Source organism: Mauremys mutica, chromosome 2 (assembly GCF_020497125.1).
Source record: "Mauremys mutica isolate MM-2020 ecotype Southern chromosome 2, ASM2049712v1, whole genome shotgun sequence".
NCBI lineage: Eukaryota > Metazoa > Chordata > Testudines > Geoemydidae > Mauremys > Mauremys mutica.
In genome coordinates, this window is record NC_059073.1 from 277,493,191 (window position 1) to 277,512,472 (window position 19,282).

Consider the following 19,282-nt stretch of genomic DNA (forward strand, 5'->3'; position numbering starts at 1 on the left):
CCGAGAAGAAGCAAATGTCCCAGGGGGGCCTCTCCTGCGGTTATTCCCCATGGTGCCATGGGATCCAGCCTCTCGCTTCTGGCCCCTTGCTGGAGCTTTCTCAGGGGCAAGGCAAGAAGATCTACCTGCCTGTTGCTGCTGGCTGTTTGGCTTTCTGTTTCTCCACCTGCGGCTCCCTCATTGGTTAAAGTCCCTGACAATCAGCTGACTGGCTGCTTCACCTGCTGACTGTAACAGTGCTGGGAGAGCCCATCCAAACAGGCAGTGACACTTGCAGCCTGGCTGTTTCTTCCTGGCACTGCAGCCAGACTGACTAGAGCAGGAGGAAGAAGGATCCAGCACTAAGGAGACCCCCCTTCTATTCATCATCATCAGTTTGACTCAGTTCAACCTGAAAGCCCACCCAGCCACACATAACACAATTTTGATTGCCTGCTCAGTCTGAGACATCACACATTAGGTAAGGTTTAAAATCCCAGCTGATGAAGCTGGCAGGTGTTGAATTCTTTCTATGGAAAAAAATTGACAGGGGGTGGGCATGTCACTGGCTTCTCTTAATTTGGGGGAGAGCAATAACTGAAAGCTGTCTGCACTGGAGATGTGTTGAAATCTCTTCTTTGGTTGATTTTTTTGTCTGTTTGGGTTTTGTAATCACAGCCATCCTTCTGGGTTAATACTGAGCCACTGTTCCACCATGATGTTAGAAGGCACTGTTATGTTGGATGTCTTGTTGTTTGGTAAGGTGCAAAACTCATGTTCTGGCCACAAGTGGCCATTAAAGATCACTTGGTGTTTCCATAACATTCACCATTGACAAGCACAAGATCATGTACATTGGAAAACATAATCTGAACTACTCATATATATTGCTGGATTCTAAATCACCTGCAACCACTGCCACTCAGGAAAAAGACCTAGGCATCCCTGTGGGCAGCTTAATCAAAATCTCTGCTTAATGTGCTGTGTGTGGAGATATGTTTGTGAAAGATTACAATTTAGAGAGGCTCCCTCATATGGGACAGTATTATGAATATGAGAAGTTGGAAACATTTCCTGGAAGCAGCGGGGGGGTATGTGTGTGTAGAACAAAGGGTACAGCAGTTTATCTTGGATGCTTTCTAGGTTGTGTTGTTTTTAATAAAGACTTATTCCTTCCTCGTTCACTGGTTTGTTGTTTAATAAACCCCAAAGTCATTACATGGTGTCACAGGTGCCGAATGAGAAAAAGGCTGCAGTAATTGTGAGTAATTTGAAACTGAAAACAGAGGAAAGGGGAGCAAGTGAAATCATTAATCTGTTTGCCTGTTCCTGGGGAGGAAACACTGGATATTTATAACCACTTTAAGTTTGAAGAAGGTGAAAACATGAAGTTAAGTAAAATACTGACCAAATCAGAGGAACATTGCATACCAAAAAGAAACGAGACCTGTGAGAGACACCATAGGGCACTATGTCACAGAATTAAGGGGATTCAGTAGGACTTGTGACTGTGGTTAGTTAATAGTCTCTGGTCGGATATATTGTCTTTAATGCAAACGATTCTGTGTTACAAGAGAGACTGCTCCATGAAGGAGATTTAACTTTGGAAAAAGCTATCAAAGCACAAGTCAAAGAGCTGAGTTCACCAGAAGGGGTTATCCACGTACTAAGTACAAAAGACTATAGCCAGAAAAGATCAAATCAAAAAGTGGAACTGCTTGCTATGAAAGCAACTGCTAATGAGAAGTCTGGGTACAGATAGTTATGTGAAAGTGTAGATTGCAACATTGCTCCCAACAGTGGTTTGCCTTTGGGTAACATAAAGATAGAAAAAAAATCATTTTGCAAGATGCTGCAGGTCCCAAATGCAGAAAAGTCAAGTGCATTCAGCTGATGACAACCTGGTTGAGAAGTTTTAGGTAAATGAGCTGGAATCAAGCAAAACTGATGAGAGGGCCTGGATACTGCCAATGAAAGTGAACAAAACAATTATTCTCTTCAAACTAGATATAGAGTTCAGGTCAATATTCTCTCTGAACAAGATTATGAGAGACTGAAACTAAGACCAACACTGGGACCAACAAAAATAAAAGTAACTGGTTATTCTGGAACAAATATAGCATTGAAGGGAGGTGCATTGCTAGCATCAAATATAAAAACACCATGTGCAGACTCCAGTTTATTATAGCACCAAAGCAGGTGACACCAGTTTTAGGCCTAGCCAGCCATGAAAAACCCAGTCTGGTAAAATGGGTGCTTTCGCTCCCAGATCATGCTGAACCTGGCTATGAGGCATTTCTTTGGGAATATAATGACCTGTCTCAAGAGTTGGGTTGCTGTCGGGGCGACCATACAATCCAGATAAACAAGCAGGTCTGTCGGATAGTAGATGTTGAAACAGACCACAAACATTTGGTAGCATTGTCTGGCCAACCACTGAATGGCTGTATCTTAAGGATTCAACGAATAACGATAAAACTAAAAAAATATTATTTGGTTGTGACCTACATGCCCAGTAAATTCATGTTTACTGTGGGTGCATATTCCAGAATGGTGAGTCCTACTATGAAACCAGAGAAGACCTCAGAGATAGAGATGCAAGCCTTTGTAGCTTTGATTGTAAAGTCAATTCCTGTGGTGAACAAAAACCTTCCCCTCCCTGGGTAGCCTTGAGAGACTCCTTCACCAATTCCCTGGTGAGTCCAGATCCAATTCCCTTGGATCTTAACACAAAGAGAATTTAACCATCCCCCCCTTCTTTCCCCCACCAATTCCTGGTGAGTCCAGATCCAATCCCCTTGGATCTTAAAACAAGGAAAAATCAATCAGGTTCTTAAAAAGAAGGCTTTTAATTAAAGAAAAGAAAGGTAAAAGAAAGGGAAAAAAACCAACCTCTGGGAGACAGCATATCAGCTAATCTCACAGACAATAACTTGAAAACACAGGATGTTCCCCTGGGCAAAAATCTTAATACACACAAGAATACCCAAATTTGATAATTCCCTTAATTTGCACCAAGACAAGTACAAAAGAAAATAAACATAAACCTATTTATTCCTTTCTAAAACTTACTACTCTGATAAGAGGCTGGTTCCTTGATCTTTTTCATTCCGGCTGAAACTGAAAACTGACTAAACAAAGGAAACTTCCCTCCTTCCTTTTGAAACATCTTGTTCCCCCATTGGTTCCTCTGCTCAGGTGTCAGCTAGGCTAGGTGAACTTCTTAACCCTTTACAGGTAAAAGAGGCATGAACCCTTAGCTATCTGTTTATGACACATGTCAACAGGCAGAGCTGCTGAGACCTCATCCCATTCCACAAAGGCATTATGAGGCAATAGGTACTGAGTTATTTACCTGGAAATCAAAGGATTATTTAATAGACACAGATGAGTATTCTCTGTATTCAGAAATGTGTACATTGCACAGTGCTAGTAGTGAGTCAGTGACCGCCATCATGAAGGGATTATTTTCCAGACATGGAAATCCAAATGAAGCCTTCAGTGATCTACCAATGTGATATATGCCATCATGTGCCAGCAATGCGCTTCTGCCATGAACATTGGCCAAACCGGACAGTCTCTATGCAAAAGAATAAATGGACTCAAATCAGACATCAAGAATTGTAACATTCAAAAACCAGTAGGAGAACACTTCAGTCTCCCTGGATAGTCAATAACAGACTTAAAAGTAGCAATTCTTCAACAAAAAAACTTCAAAAACGGACTTCAATGAGAAACTGCAGAACTGGAATTAATTTGCAAACTGGACACCATCAAATTAGGCCTGAATAAAGACTGGGAGTGGATGGGTCACTACAAAAAGTAGTTTTCCCTCTGCTGATACTTAAGAACATAAGAGAGGCCGTACCGGGTCAGACCAAAGGTCCATCTAGCCCAGTATCTGTCTACCGACAGTGGCCAATGCCAGGTGCCCCAGTGGGAGTGAATCTAACAGGCAATGATCAAGTGATCTCTCTCCTGCCATCCATCTCCATCCTCTGACGAACAGAGGCTAGGGACACCATTCTTACCCATTCTGGCTAATAGCCATTTATGGACTTAGCCACCATGAATTTATCCAGTCCCCTTTTAAACATTGTTATAGTCCTAGCCTTCACAACCTCCTCAGGTAAGGAGTTCCACAAGTTGACTGTGCGCTGCGTGAAGAAGAACTTCCTTTTATTTGTTTTAAACCTGCTGCCTATTAATTTCATTTGGTGACCCCTAGTTCTTGTATTATGGGAATAAGTAAATAACTTTTCCTTATCCACTTTCTCAACATCACTCATGATTTTATATACCTCTATCATGTCCCCCCTTAGTCTTCTCTTTTCCAAGCTGAAGAGTCCTAGCCTCTTTAATCTTTCCTCGTATGGGACACTCTCTAAACCCCTAATCATTTTAGTTGCCCTTTTCTGAACCTTTTCTAGTGCTAGAATATCTTTTTTGAGGTGAGGAGACCACATCTGTACACAGTATTCGAGATGTGGGCGTACCATGGATTTATATAAGGGCAATAATATATTCTCAGTCTTATTCTCTATCCCCTTTTTAATGATTCCTAACATCCTATTTGCTTTTCTGACCGCCTCTGCACACTGCGTGGACATCTTCAGAGAACTATCCACGATGACGCCAAGATCTTTTTCCTGACTCGTTGTAGCTAAGTTAGCCCCCATCATGTTGTATGTATAGTTGGGGTTATTTTTTCCAATGTGCATTACTTTACATTTATCCACATTAAATTTCATTTGCCATTTTGTTGCCCAATCACTTAGTTTTGTGAGATCTTTTTGAAGTTCTTCACAATCTGCTTTGGTCTTAACTATCTTGAGAAGTTTAGTATCATCTGCAAACTTGGCCACCTCACTGTTTACCCCTTTCTCCAGATCATTTATGAATAAATTGAATAGGATTGGTCCGAGGACTGACCCTTGGGGAACACCACTAGTTACACCTCTCCATTCTGAGAATTTACCATTAATTCCTACCCTTTGTTCCCTGTCCTTTAACCAGTTCTCAATCCATGAAAGGACCTTCCCTTTTATCCCATGACAGCTTAATTTACGTAAGAGCCTTTGGTGAGGGACCTTGTCAAAGGCTTTCTGGAAATCCAAGTACACTATGTCCACCGGATCTCCCTTGTCCACATGTTTGTTGACCCCTTCAAAGAATTCTAATAGATTAGTAAGACACGATTTCCCTTTACAGAAACCATGTTGACTATTGCTCAAGAGTTTATGTTTATCTATGTGTCTGACAATTTTATTCTTTACTATTGTTTCAACTAATTTGCCGGTACCGACGTTAGACTTACCGGTCTGTAATTGCCGGGATCACCCCTAGAGCCCTTTTTAAATATTGGCGTTACATTAGCTAACTTCCAGTCATTGGGTACCGAAGCCGATTTAAAGGACAGGTTACAAACCTTAGTTAATAGTTCCGCAACTTCACATTTGAGTTCTTTCAGAACTCTTGGGTGAATGCCATCTGGTCCCGGTGACTTGTTAATGTTGAGTTTATCAATTAATTCCAAAACCTCCTCTAGTGACACTTCAATCTGTGACAGTTCCTCAGATTTGTCACCTACAAAAGCCAGCTCAGGTTTGGGAATCTCCCTAACATCCTCAGCCGTGAAGACTGAAGCAAAGAATCCATTTAGTTTCTCCGCAATGACTTTATCGTCTTTAAGCGCTCCTTTTGTATTTTGATCATCAAGAGGCCCCACTGGTTGTTTAGCAGGCTTCCTGCTTCTGATGTACTTAAAAAACATTTTGTTATTACCTTTGGAGTTTTTGGCTAGCCGTTCTTTAAACTCCTCTTTGGCTTTTCTTATTACACTCTTGCATTTAAGTTGGCAGTGTTTGTGCTCCTTTCTATTTGCCTCACTAGGATTTGACTTCCACTTTTTAAAGGAAGTCTTTTTATCTCTCACTGCTTCTTTTACATGGTTGTTAAGCCACGGTGGCTCTTTTTTAGTTCTTTTACTGTTTTTCTTAATTTGGGGTATACATTGAAGTTGGGCCTCTATTATGGTGTCTTTAAAAAGGGCCCATGCAACTTGCAGGGATTTCACTTTAGTCACTGTACCTTTTAACTTTTGTCTAACTAACCCCCTCATTTTTGTATAGTTCCCCCTTTTGAAATTAAATGCCACAGTGTTGGGCAGTTGTGTTCTTCCCACCACAGGGATGTTGAATGCTATTGTATTATGGTCACTATTTCCAAGCGGTCCTGCTATAGTTACCTCTTGGACCAGCTCCTGCGCTCCACTCAGGATTAAATCTAGAGTTGCCTCTCCCCTTGTGGGTTCCCATACCAGCTGCTCCATGAAGCAGTCATTTAAAGTATCGAGAAATTTTATCTCTGCATTTCGTCCTGAAGTGAAATGTTCCCAGTCAATATGGGGATAATTGAAATCCCCCACTATTATTGGGTTCTTAATTTTGATAGCCTCTCTAATTTCCCTTAGCATTTCATCATCATACTTATAGCTTCCTGTCAACTGTTGGGAATGGGCGAGGTCCACCTTAATTGCATTGGCCTCGTTAGCACTGACCGCCTCCCCCACACTTGATAAAGCAACTCCCATCTTTTCATGTGCTGTAAAATATATATACTGCTTACTGTATTTTTCACTTCATGCATCTGATGAAGTGGATTTTAGCTCACAAAAGCTTATGCCCAAATAAATTTGTTAGTCTCTAAGGTGCCACAAGGACTCCTTGTTTTTTCTTTAGTGATAGTGAGCCACAATTTTCTAGCACAGATTTTAAGCAATTAAAATTGGGATTTTTGTTATAAAACATCAGATCCAAACTATCCCCTTGAATAGACTTGTGGACAGGTCTATACAGACAGTAAAGAACCGTATGAAAAAGACTTTTGATAGTGGAGTGATTTCCATACATTTTTATTAGTTTACTGCAGTTCACCTCTGGAGAATGGTGTAGGGTGACCTGATGTCCCGATTTTATAGGGACAGTCCCGATTTTTGGGTCTTTTTCTTATATAGGCTCCTATTATGCCCCCCCAACCCCATCCGATTTTGCTGTCTGGTCACCCTAGAATGGTGTTACAGCTCAGCTGTTAATGGGAAGAAGGATCAGATCTAATTTATCAATCACTGATAACTTGCCAAAAATCTTATGACACTGAAACCATATGGAATATGAAAGAAAATCAGAAGTGGAAGCAGAAATTATTTTGACTAAAGGGCCCGTGACCTCCCTTCTCTTAATCAGGTAATAGAGTGTACCTGAGGAATCACACACCGCTAATGCTTGGGAACAAAGGGGTACCATTAAAGAACAGCTGCATTCAAAGTCTTATGTAGTCCAGACAGGACAAGGGAACACATTTCAGTGTAACTGAAGGAATCTAAGGATAATTCCAGAAAGTTCCAAAACATTGACACAGTAGATGTGAACTCTGGCATTTACCAACAAATGGATTGTTTATCATCAACAGACAAAGGAGAAACTGGCGAGTAACACAGACTCCAATGAAAAGCTGATACAGTACTGTGAAAATCAAAGAGGGAGATCAATGTCCTGAAAGACTCAGGCTATGTCTACACTGGCACTTTTGTCAGTATAGCTTATGTCTGTCAGGGGTGGGAGGGGCGGGGGGACCAACCCCTCTGAGTGACATAAGTTACTCCAAGAGAACCGCCAGTGTGGACAGCACTATGTCAGTGGGAAATGCTCTCCCACCGATGTAGCTACCACCGCTCATTGGAGGCGGTTTAATTATGTCAATGGAAGAGTTCTTTCCCGTCGGCATGGAGCAGCTACACGAGCAATCTTTCATTGGCACAGCTGCATCAGTACAACTGTGCCGCTGTAAACTCACTAGTGTAGACATGGTCTCAGATGTGCTAAACTGCCTGGAGAAGTGAGTGGTAAAGGCTCACTCCAGAGTGGTGTGGTGGTAACTTCTCACATCTAGGTAGTTGATGCATTGGGTAGATGGATGGTTTATGGAACTGTGCTAGTTGGGTTGTTGTTAGATAGTTGTTTATATAAGAGCTGACTTTTTTCAAGGAGAGAAAACGTAGAGCTAGATTTGCTAAAGATGATAATTTAGAGAGCTTCTCTCATAAGGGACAGTATTTGAGTATAGGCAGGGGGGAAAGTAACTTACAGGACTTACCAGTACTGCTGGAGTCCTGAGGGGGGGCGTGGCCTCATCCGGAAGAGGTGGAGCCTCTCAAGATTCAAAGGCCCTGGAGCACCGGCTGTGGCTGGGAGCCCCAGGGCCTTTAAATCAACCAGGGGCTCCCAGCTGCAGAGGTGGCTGGGAGCCCCCCCAGGGCTCAGGGGCAAATTAAAGGGCCCGGGGCTCCGGCTGCCATGGGGAACCCAGAGATTTGCCAGGCTGAGGCTGGGATTTAAAGGGCCCAGATCTCCTGCCACAGCTGGGGGAGCTCTGAGTCCTTTAAATCCCGGCCCCAGCCCGGCCTGCCCAGAGCCCTTTAAATCCCCGCCGCAGAAGCCGGTGCGGTCTGGCATGGCGTACTGGCTTTTGCCGGTATGCTGTACCAGACCATACCGGCTTACTTTCACCTCTGAGTATAGGAATTTTGAGACATGCCCTGGAAGCAGGAGGCTGAAAACAAAGTGTAGTTGTGTACAGCAGTTTACCATGGACATTCTCTAGGGTTTTTTTTTTTTAAATAAAAGTTTGTTCCTTCCTCATTCGCTGGTTTGTTGTTTAATGAACCCCAGATCATTGCACAGCGGTGGTTGGAAAAGCAGCCAAGATGCCTGGCTGTAAAGTGGGTCAGAAATAGAGCCAGTCAATGGGACAGAAATACAGGCTGTCAAAAGAGAAAAGCGCATGTCTCAAAAGAATTAGAAATAAATGAAAACAATTTAATTTTGTTCAAAAAAGTGCACAAAATTCTTTTTTTTTTAATTAAAGAGAATAGTTTTGATGGGTAAAAACCCACTTTATTCACATTTTTCACTCCTCCCCTTTTTGCTGATAGAATTTGAAATATTTTAGTTTTGACTATTATCATTTAACGTGAAAATGTTTATCAAAAGTGAAAATATTTTGCACTTTTCTCTGAACCATCTGGTACTGGCCACTATCAGAGCAGGGATTTTGTACTAGATGGACTATGAGTCTGATCCAATCTAGAAATTCCATCGTTCCTATGTTTTTTGTAAAAGTAAAATGGTTAGTTCTGGTGTCCTGATCACATCCCAACTCAGGTAATAACATTCTTTCTAAAGAACTTTCATATGATACCTTCATTCATTTTTTTTTATCCTGCACCACTGCTGTATTCTTGAAACAGCTTTAACGTTCCATCCCATAGGTGGTTGCACTTCACTGGCTGGAGGAATGAGCCGGATATATCCCTTACTTACCTCACAAGGTTGCTCTGCAGCTTAGGACTGGTCAATACTTGAAATGCTACAACGGCACAGCTGCAGCCGCGCCACTTAGCACTTCAGTGTAGGCACTACCTACGCCAGTGGGAGGAGTCCTTCCATCGACATAGGCAATCCACCTGCCCAAGAGGGGCTAGCTAGCGCGGTCTATACCAGGGGAACATCCCATCACCCAATCATCAGGATTTCTTGCTAGTTCAGGGAGTTCAGCAAGGTGGGCTCCAATCCCCTAGCAGGGCCGCATAAACAAACAGTCCGTAACCCCTCAGCCTCCGGGCTGGGACCGACAACCACAACTGGAGTTCTGGCCCCCTGGACAGGGCAGAACTACTATCAGCCTATGGCCCCTGGGCGGGGCAGAACAAACAAGCAGTCTATGGCCCCTAAGCCTCCTGGCTGGGGCAGGCAGTAGCAATTGGGGAATCAGCCCCTTGGGCTGAGCAATACAGTAACCAGCCTAGGCCCCTGGGCGGGGCAAAACAAACAAGCAGTCCATGGCCCATAAGCCTCTGGGCTGGGACATAGAGCAGACAGCAGCCACGCCTGGGGGCCTGTGGTAGGGGAACCCAGCCCACCCTCTCCACCAGGTTCCAGCCCAGGGCCCTATGAGGCCAGGGAACTGCCCATTAGGGGTTTAGGCATCGGCTTCTACCACCTTCTGAGTCACTTCCTACCACAACTTGCATCCTAGACACCTCCTCAGCTGGCAGCAGCTTAGTTTCTCTGTCAGTCTCCGCAGTCAGCAAGTCGTCTGCAGCATAGTCCAGGTCCACAGGCTCTGCCACCTGGAGCATCACCAGCATCTCTACAGGAATCTGCAGTCCACATCCTTCCTCCTCTGCAGCCAGCCCCAACTGAGCTGGGCTGCCCCCTTCCACCTGGAGCATGTGCAGCAGGGGACAGGGGGTGTGACCAATATATATTACCACTGCCCTCTGCTCATGATGAGAGAATTCTGCAATCTTATCCACGTTTTCATCTTTTGAAGGCTTTTCATTGTCATTGAACAAGACATTGTACTGATGAGGTAAGTTTTGCATGGTCTTTGAGGTATGAGGATGAACTGCTTATAGACTCATAGACTTTAAGGTCAGAAGGGACCATCATGATCATCTAGTCTAACCTCCTGCACAATGCAGGCCACAGAATCTCACCCACCCACTCCTGTAACAAACCCCTAACCTATGTCTTGAGTTATTGAAGTCCTCAAATTGTGGTTTAAAGACCTCAAGGTGCAGAGAATCCTCCAGAAAGTGACCCGGGCCCCATGCTGCAGAGGAAGGTGAAAAACCTCCAGGGCCTCTGCCAAACTGCCCTGGAGGAAAATTCCTTCCTGACCCCAAATATGGCGATCAGTTAAACCCTGAGCATGTGGGCAAGACTCACCAGCCAGTACCCAGGGAAGAATTCTCTGTAATAACTCAGATCCCACCCCATCTAACATCCCATCACAGACCATTGGGCATATTTACCTGCTAATAATCAAAGATCAATTAATTGCCAAAATTAGGCTTCTTTGAACTGGTGAAGAATTGTATTTAATTCTGCATCAAGTTTGTGTAAGCCTTAGGTACATCCCACCATATCATATATTAACATACCCAGAATGTCCTTTGAATAACGCACCTGCAAACCGTATTGTGTAATGATTATTAAACATTTGCATGCTGCCATAGATTTACATGTATATGGAAAAAACAGGCAATATCACATCATGGGTTTTCATCTGTTCCCTCATATACATCTCTTTATTTCATTACACATTTGCATTGGTTCTGCCTGAAAGATTTAAAGTAAACTAAACTACTTGATGGTGGCCTGTGTAGTTGGGCAGGGGACCCACTCCAGCAGGGGGTGGGGCAGAAGCAGCCAGGGAGACACTGGAAACCTGCAGCTAATTAGGATGAGGCTTGTTAGGAGCCAGACAGGAGGCACCGGCTGGGGCTGCCCAGATCTAAGGAGCTGCCCAGCAGAGCAGAGGGGAGCCTCTCCCTGACAAGCAAAGGAGGAGGACCTAAGGTAGAGCAGTGCTGGGTAGGCACAGGGGAGAAGAGAGTGAGCTCTGGCCTGTTACTTGCTAGGCTGCAGGCCCCTGTTAGAAAGGGCCAAGAAGGTGTGCAAGGGCCAAGGGGAAGTGGCCCAGGGACAATAGGCAGATAAGGGGAGAGAAGGAGGACGGAAAGGCTGCCACTAGGGGGTCCCTGGGTTGGGACCAGAGTAGCAGGCAGCAAGGCCAGCTCTAGGTTTTTTGCTGCCCCAAGCAAAAAAAAATAAAAAAATTGGCAGCCCCCACCCCAGGCCTGGGCTCTCCCCGCCCCCCACTTGCACCCCCCTGCTGCCCCAGCTCTGGGCTCCCCCCACACCTGCACTCCAGCTCTGGGCCTCCCCTGACCTGCACCCCCTGCTACCCCAGCCCTGGGCTCTACCCCCTCCACCCACACCCCCCAGCTACCCCAGCCCTGGGCTCCCCCTCCCACCCCGCATCCTCCTTCTGCCCCAGCCCTGGGTCACTGGTAACTCGCTCCCAGGGCGGGTCATTCAGCAGGAATTTTGGATGTGCACAGAACACAGACAGGATTGGTTCCCATATGGTTACAGAGCTGCAGTAAAGTGGAACAATTTTCAGCTTGTGTGATTGGAGGATATCTGGATGCATATTGTAAGACTGTCCTACATAAATGAGGAAAAGTTGAGGTGCCTTTATTATTCTCTTGTTCCACTCTTTCTTTCTATGGGGAATTTGCCAATGCAATATCACTGTCTTCCTTTTAAACAAATAAAACTAAAAAAATAAAAAAAAGGCAATGGCTGTTGAAAATAGCAATTCCAGTGCTAAAAACCACTGGGAAGCATTTCTTGCTCAATTTTATTCTACTTTTTCTACAGCAAGTTACAGTGGATCAGTATATTTGATTTGGGAGAAATGAAGTAAGAGCTGCCCAAATTGAGCTTGAGCACTCCTGAATTTTGAGGTGTTCAAATCTGGAAGGCAGGTGCTAGATTCCCTTTCTGAATATTAGCTAAATCTGGAAAGGAAAAGTCAATTTCTGCTTCCATGGCTCAGAAGTGGAAATCCTCCTACGTGCCTGGTACTGTATCTAAAGCTGCCCAGGCCCAGAGCCTCCCCTCCCTTACTTTTCATTTTAAATTCTAGTGGGATCCACATACCTCCCTTGCTAGGCTTCAGATAGAGAGGGGCACTGTCCACTGAGTCCACCCAATTCCTTCTTTGGGGGCTGCAAGGTGAGGTCACACCAATATCCTTAATCCAGTCTGGGGATGTCTTCTGAAGGGGATATCTGGGCCAAAGCCTTCTACTCCTTGGGCACACTTGCTCTCCATTCACAGTACCACCCCGCTCTAGCAGTGGGCTCTCCATTCACAGCAAGCTGCAGCATGAGGTTTCAGCTACCATATTCCCTCCCCCTTCCTTTCCTGTTGATAATGGCCAAGGGAATGCTGGGAAATGTAGTTCTTTCCCTGCTCCAGGGCTGGCTCTATAGGCAGGGAGCTAATCAAGGAACTACAGCTCCTAGGGCCCCCTGTTGGTTCTCAGCTTCCAGGCTGGATCCCTGCCAGCTGCCGCCCCTGCAAATGGGCTGCCCCAAGCAGCTGCTTGCTTTGCTGATGCCTAGAGCTGCCCCTGGCAGGCAGGCCTGGGTCCCCACCTTGCACTGCACCTGGCTGTGGAGGAGCATGGCCAAGACAGACTGCAACTTGCTCCTGAAGTGAGGGGCTAGACTTTGGGTTGTGTTTGGCCCCTGCAGTGGGTGCAAGCCCAAGGACTGCTGTGACCCCTGTTAGAAGTAGTGAGCAGTGCTGGAGTGGGGGACCAACGTGGGTCCAAAACAGTGGAGTAGAGCAGACAATGGGCAAGACACCACCTGCAGAGGGCACTCTGGAGCTGGACTGAGCTAATTCCCGGAGCAGCCAGCAGGAGATGCCACAGTGGTGAGTGCTGTGACATTACACCCTGGAATTGTCATGAGGTTTTTCTTCTTATTTCTGCACTGATCAGTTGTAAATGCAATATCACACACTTTATTTTTCAGGTCAAGGAAATGTTAGGGAAAGATCTGTACTTTTTGGAGTTTAAGGAGTGTTCAAGCCATAGGTAGCTTTTTTGTTTGTTTGTTTGTTTTTTAAATCTCCATTTACACTGTGGTTTGTTGCTGACTTTTAGGTTTGGAAGATTGCCTATTTGGTTTCTGAGGCAGCAGCCTGAGTTGTTTTGAAACTTGGCTGTGAATAGAATGCAAAGGGAATCTCCCACGGCAACCCCCTATCAAGTTTATGCATCACTGACCGTGCTAGGCATGTTATTCCATACCGTATACTGGGGATGGATAAACTGGTTCAGATAAAGTAAGAACTGATGATGCTAGTATCTTCATGCAATTTTAGTCAAGCCTTTTTTACTTTAGCATGGAATAAAAACTGCTGATGCTGCAAATACTTATGCATATGAGCAACTCCACTGAGTTCAGTTTGCAGGATTAGGGCCTTAGTGATCAAGAGGCCTCATAGCATTGTATCTCTATTATACATTTTCATTATAGTATCCAGCTTACGGCTTTGGTTGCATGCGATGCTTTCTAAACCTTGGTCATACACTGTAAGGCATTTGTTAGCAGCAGGGTTTAGCTGTGCAAGAGCCTCTGCATGTGATCTGATTCACACCCACTGTCCTGTGGTGAATTCAAGGAGGGTGCTGCTTCCTGAGGGCTGTTGTACAGAAGTCGCCTTATTGCTGCTCATTAGCCTGGTTTTAAAAAAGAGCAGGTTGCAAATTTACAGCCAAAACTTTGTTCTCCCTTGAAGAAAAATTTTGTTTTTGTTAATCCAAATATGTGTGGGAAATGTTCCTCCCCACCCCCAAACTTTCCTTATTTTCAATCCAAGTAAGGAAAAGTTGTGTGTGTGTGTGGGGTGTGTTAATTTTTTTTCCAGTCATTACTTGCCCCTCCTCTTCTTCTCCCACCCCTGCCTCCTTTTTCAAAATGGAAAAATAAGGGGAAAGGCAAGAAAGTGAGGAAGATGGAAAAAGTGTGTGTGGGGGGGAGGTAGTGTCAAAGGGAGGCCCTGACCGGAGCTGCCTCCTGTGGCAGGCCGCATCGCAAGTGGACCTGCCTCAGTTTGCCTTCTTCAGAGTCCCCAGAAATAGTTCAAACAGTCTTTCTGAGTACTATGGTCCTTGGCGGGGTTAATTTACTACAACACTCCCATGCACATAAACTGTAAGAGAACAAGTCCAAACGTCAAGTCCTATAACTGTAATGCCAACAGACCCCCGTCGTAGGCAGGCAGGACCAAACCTGGGACTTCTGGAGCTAAATGCATGACCATCTACTGCATGAGCAAAAAGGCTGTGGCAGACTCATTAATCTCTAAGTGGCCTCGGTGCCAGTAGAGGGGACAAGACACCACACCCAGGAGATGTGTGGGTTACACACCCATAGCCCCAACAGTCAAGAAGACCCCGGTATCTTTCAGCCCTCTCTTGCCCTTTGACTTCATTTCTCTGGCTTTGAGAACCAGCAGGCATCACCTTCTACTGCTTTCAACATTCGGCCCTCACCAGCCTTCGTTCTCTGGTTACACACATGACCTGAAGAAGAGCTCTGTGTAAGTTCAAAAGCTTGTCTCTTTCATCAGCAGAAGTTGGCTCATTAAAAGAGATTACCTCACCCACCTTCTCACTCTAGTATCCTGGGGCTGACACAGCTACAACAGCGCTGCATCTAACACAGGTAAGCTTTTATCTGTACAGTGGGCTAGATTCTCAGCAGTGGCTACAAATGGCACATCTACTGTGCCCATAAAAACAGCTGTGACAAAGGGAGGATTCAACCTAGAAAAGGTCAAGCAGAAATACAGCTGCCTCTCTCTCCCAGGGATTCTGTTAAGGTGAGGCAGCCTTAAAATCAAGCCAGGTAGCCCTGCCGTAGGCTGCCTAGCTGATGTGCCCAATCAAAACATCTGTAACAAACCTGTGGGCTTATTACTGGGCACTGTGTTAGCCCCAGCTCATCATCCAGCCAGCAGAGAACGCTGACCTTCAGGGTACAGGAAAGGGTAGTACATGAAGACAGAGGTGATTAGGCTCTGGAGATACCCAGAGACTGCATTAGTGGTTTAGTGCAGGAGCCACAGGCCGAAGGCAGCAGCCTAGGGGCTGGGGATGGTGGACAGAGAAACATCCTGTGCTGTCTGGGGACCAGTAGTAGCTGCAGCAGGATGATATAGGTCTGAGGTTTGCTGGCCAGAGGACAGTCCAAAGGCATTACAATAACGTGGTTATCTGTAGACCCCTGTACTGAACTGACCTTAGAGCCTGGGTATAGCTAGTGGGTATATCTCCAGTACATAGTAAACCCGGGTTTAGGGGACTCGCACCTGCAAACCTGTTCTTTCCAAGATCATGCTTGAGCATCCACACCACATTGCTATGCGAGCTTCATACCCATGCCAATCCATCCACAATGCACTACACAGATATGAGTCTGACTTGGCTGGTTCTGGGGGCACATCCCAGGGTTCTTAGTGCACTTGCTAACTGTAGCTACTTTAGGTCTTGGTTCGCAGTGTATTGTGGGAACACTTGTCTGTCCAGCCCACAGCACTTGACTGGAAGTGCTCTTAGCCCACCAATACATCTGGCCAAGCCATTTTGGGGTTTGCATGCTCCCTGCAACTAGAGTCAGTGACATGGATTCAGCACCGGTGGAGAAACTCCTGCTCACGCTTTCCCTCCTGTCTTAGGAATCAGGCAATGCATCTGTGAGATGCATGTTGTGGTGGCAGTTTTTGTCCTATTGAAGATACCTCTTGGATGGGATACAGACACGGAAGCTGATGCCGCTCATGCCTGTTTCCATAACTACTGATTCCCCATTGTGTAGATAGCTGCTTCTGGAGCAGGGCCACGAGCACAGACTGGTGGGATCACATCATCATATGGACCTAGGATGACCAACCATGGGTCCAAAACTTCTGCATGAAGCACACAGTTGATCACACAGTTCCAGGAATTTCTCCAACCCTCCAGCACCAGGGCACATGCATAAGAGAGGCCATGCTGGTCCGGATACAAATTGCTATGCCCTTCTGGAAGCTGGCTACCCCAGACTGCTACAGGTCCTTGGATAACCAGTTTGGTGCTGGCAAGTCAACTGCAGGGGTTCTGGTAGTGGACTTTGTGCGGCAATGAGGACTATGATTTACCCAAAGGTGACAGGAAAAAACAACGTTCCTGAAATAACTGCCAGCTTTGAGAGATTGGGCTTTCCCACCTGCGCTGCGGCTAGCGCTCATGTGCCTATAGGCTGTCCTCCACAAGGAGCATGAGTACATAAACTGAAAAGAGTCCTACTTCATCATTATGCAGGCCCTAGTCCACCACAGAGGCAGGCTCATGGACACAAACGTGGGATCTTCTGGACAGGTGCATGATGCCAGAGTTTTCCTGAGATCATGCCTCTACCTTCATGGTCTAGCTGGGATATTATTTCCACCAACTGTCATTGTTATGAATGAAATCACTGTCCCCACTGTTATTTTAGGGGGCCCCACATACCCCCTTTTCGGCATGGCCTATGAAACCATGTCCTGATTTCAGAGGGCTTGGCAAAAGAAGGTTCAACTACATGCTCAGTAGCTGTAGGGTGGTGGTGGGATGTGCATTTGGCAGATTAAAATCCCATTGGCACTGCTTTGACAACTGTCTGGATGTTTATGGTGTGAGAATCAGCCATGTAAAGGATGTCAACTTTGCTTTGACAACTGTCTGGATGTCAATGGTGTCCCCACAAGTGGGACAGCCACCACCCTGGGACAGTCCTCCTAACCTCAGCACTAGGCCGAGCATCACACTAGGCCACTCCCAGCGCGGGCCGAGCCGCCAGGCTGAGTCAAGTCGTCTCCCCCCCCCCCCCCCCCCCGGAGCACTGCGCTGCTCTTGCCCAAGCACCAGGCTGAGCTGCCCTCCCCCAGCACTGGGCTGAGTCGAGTTACCCTCCCCCCGCCCCGCCAGAGTGTTGGGCTGAGCCAAGCTGCTCCCTCCTGCTCGAGCACCAAGCTGGTGGCCCTAGTGCCTGGCTGAGCCGCCTCACTTCCCCATGAGATGCCCCCACCCGCTGCATGCTGCTAGCAGCATCCATCCTCGCTCCCCCGCCCCCAAGGAGAAGGGACATGGCGAGCAGCGGGGACCTGGGGGCGGGGGAGGTGGAGTGCAGGTAGGCAGGCATCAGTAGCAGCAGGCGGTGGGTGGGGAGGCCTCAGGGAAGGGGCGTGGCCACCGTAGTCCAGGTGTCCCTCGGGGGCGGCTGCCAGGGAAGGCAAAGGCCTATTATACCCGCTGCCCATGCTTCCATCACTTTTTTAAAACTAAAATTGAAGTATTGCCCTATGTAAGGCCTCCCACTCCTGTGTCCCCTAGTATGCCCTAAGCTGCTTTAGCTATAGAGTTTTATATGTTTTAGAGACATAACAATGTACAAATATAGTTAAATATCTGTATTTTAAAATGTTACTTCTGTTTACATACCTCTGTATATTTAAATTTTGGCAGAAATAGTGATGATTTCTGTAACTTGGGGCTTCTTTTTATAAACTGTAATGTTATACTGAAAAGTGTGGGACTTTTTTTCTTTTCTTTTTTCTTTTCACGTGGTCAATTAGGCTCCAATCCAGCAATGTGGAAGGACCCCTGCACTCCCACCCACCCCCACCATCCTACTGAAGTGTCTGTTTGCAGGCATCTCATTGCCCGCCTGGGACCTTGCTCAATATTTGTACCCTGTTTAAAGATGTAGGGATCTGATCTTGTGAGGGGCTGATCACCTTCAGAATTGGGCCTAATAAAAAGCTGCCTAGAGAAGCGCTGAGGATGGTTATTGCTTGTTTCCTTAGGTAGAGACTATGAGAATGGTTCTGCTTCGTTTGCTGTTGCTGCTGCTACTAACCTTATCCAGTAACAATGTGGAGGGAGAGCGAGATCAAGAGGTGTTTTGTGGAGGTTAGTGGTTGGTTGGTTTGGGTTGGGATTTTTTTGCATTCTTGTACTTTGACATTTCACAGATAAAACTCTGCCAAAGTTTTCAAACGTAGGTGCCTTTAAACACAGGCCCGCTATAAAAGCAGCCTGATTTCCAGAGGTGCTGAGTGCTAGAGATGGTCAGGAAATGGAGCCGGGATGGGGGGAATTTTGCTAACTTTTTTTTTTTAGAAATGTTTGTTTCTGGTTTTTGTGCATTTTCTGAACAACTTTCCTGAACACTCGTCGCTCTCAAAATCTTGTCTCTGCCATACGGAGGGAGGTCCAGCAACTTTGCTGCCTCCTGCTGGTAGCTGCTGAGTCTCTTCTTCCAGGAGGATACCAAGACTCTTTTAAAGGGCCAGTCCACCTGGGAAATTTCATGAAGGGCTACAGTCCGCATGGTGCTCCAGGGCAGGAAGAGGATGGCCATTTTCTTGTACATTAAAAAATGTTCTATGGTGGCTAAATCTCCCTGTCTAAGATATGGTGAAAGGAAGGGAGACCATTCAGACCAAACTGCACTTTTCTATACAACATCCTTCCTAAGGAACCCCACACCGGGGTGTGGTGGATGCACCCAGCCGCACTGGGGAGATGTTAGCTGGATGTTTATGGTGTGAGAATCAGCCGTGTAAAGGTAACATTATCGACACTTAAAGCTAATAACCCTTTAAAGTGACTGGGGGATTTTAGTACCTCTTAGTGCTGTATTTATCTCTCTGCAGACTCCATTTTCTTTGCAGTCAGGATTAGAATCTTAATTTTTAACCAAGTGCTAGCTTAGATCCTGTTGAAGGCAGCAGAATCTCCACAGGGAGACTCTGAATTGTAGAATTTCATATTTTTCTGTACCTGCATAGAC

At 45.9% G+C, this 19,282-nt stretch overlaps 1 protein-coding gene across 12 annotated transcripts in view; it reads left to right on the forward strand.

Annotated features, from left to right (window-relative positions):
- Nucleotides 1-261: 261 nt before the first annotated feature.
- The window catches only part of CNPY1 (canopy FGF signaling regulator 1), an 87,070-nt gene continuing 68,049 nt past the window's right edge, over nucleotides 262-19,282 (forward strand). For 2 of the 12 annotated variants that reach the window (XM_045006988.1, XM_045006992.1), the window contains exons 1-2: nucleotides 262-460; nucleotides 18,294-18,399. In XM_045006988.1, the coding sequence (XP_044862923.1) occupies nucleotides 18,303-18,399 (97 nt within the window). In that variant the 5' untranslated portion in view covers nucleotides 262-460; nucleotides 18,294-18,302. Of the gene's footprint in view, nucleotides 461-10,260; nucleotides 10,411-11,307; nucleotides 11,403-13,045; nucleotides 13,335-18,293; nucleotides 18,400-19,282 lie in introns of those variants that run through there. The other 10 variants (XM_045006989.1, XM_045006985.1, XM_045006990.1 and 7 more) reach the window with 10 other exon arrangements.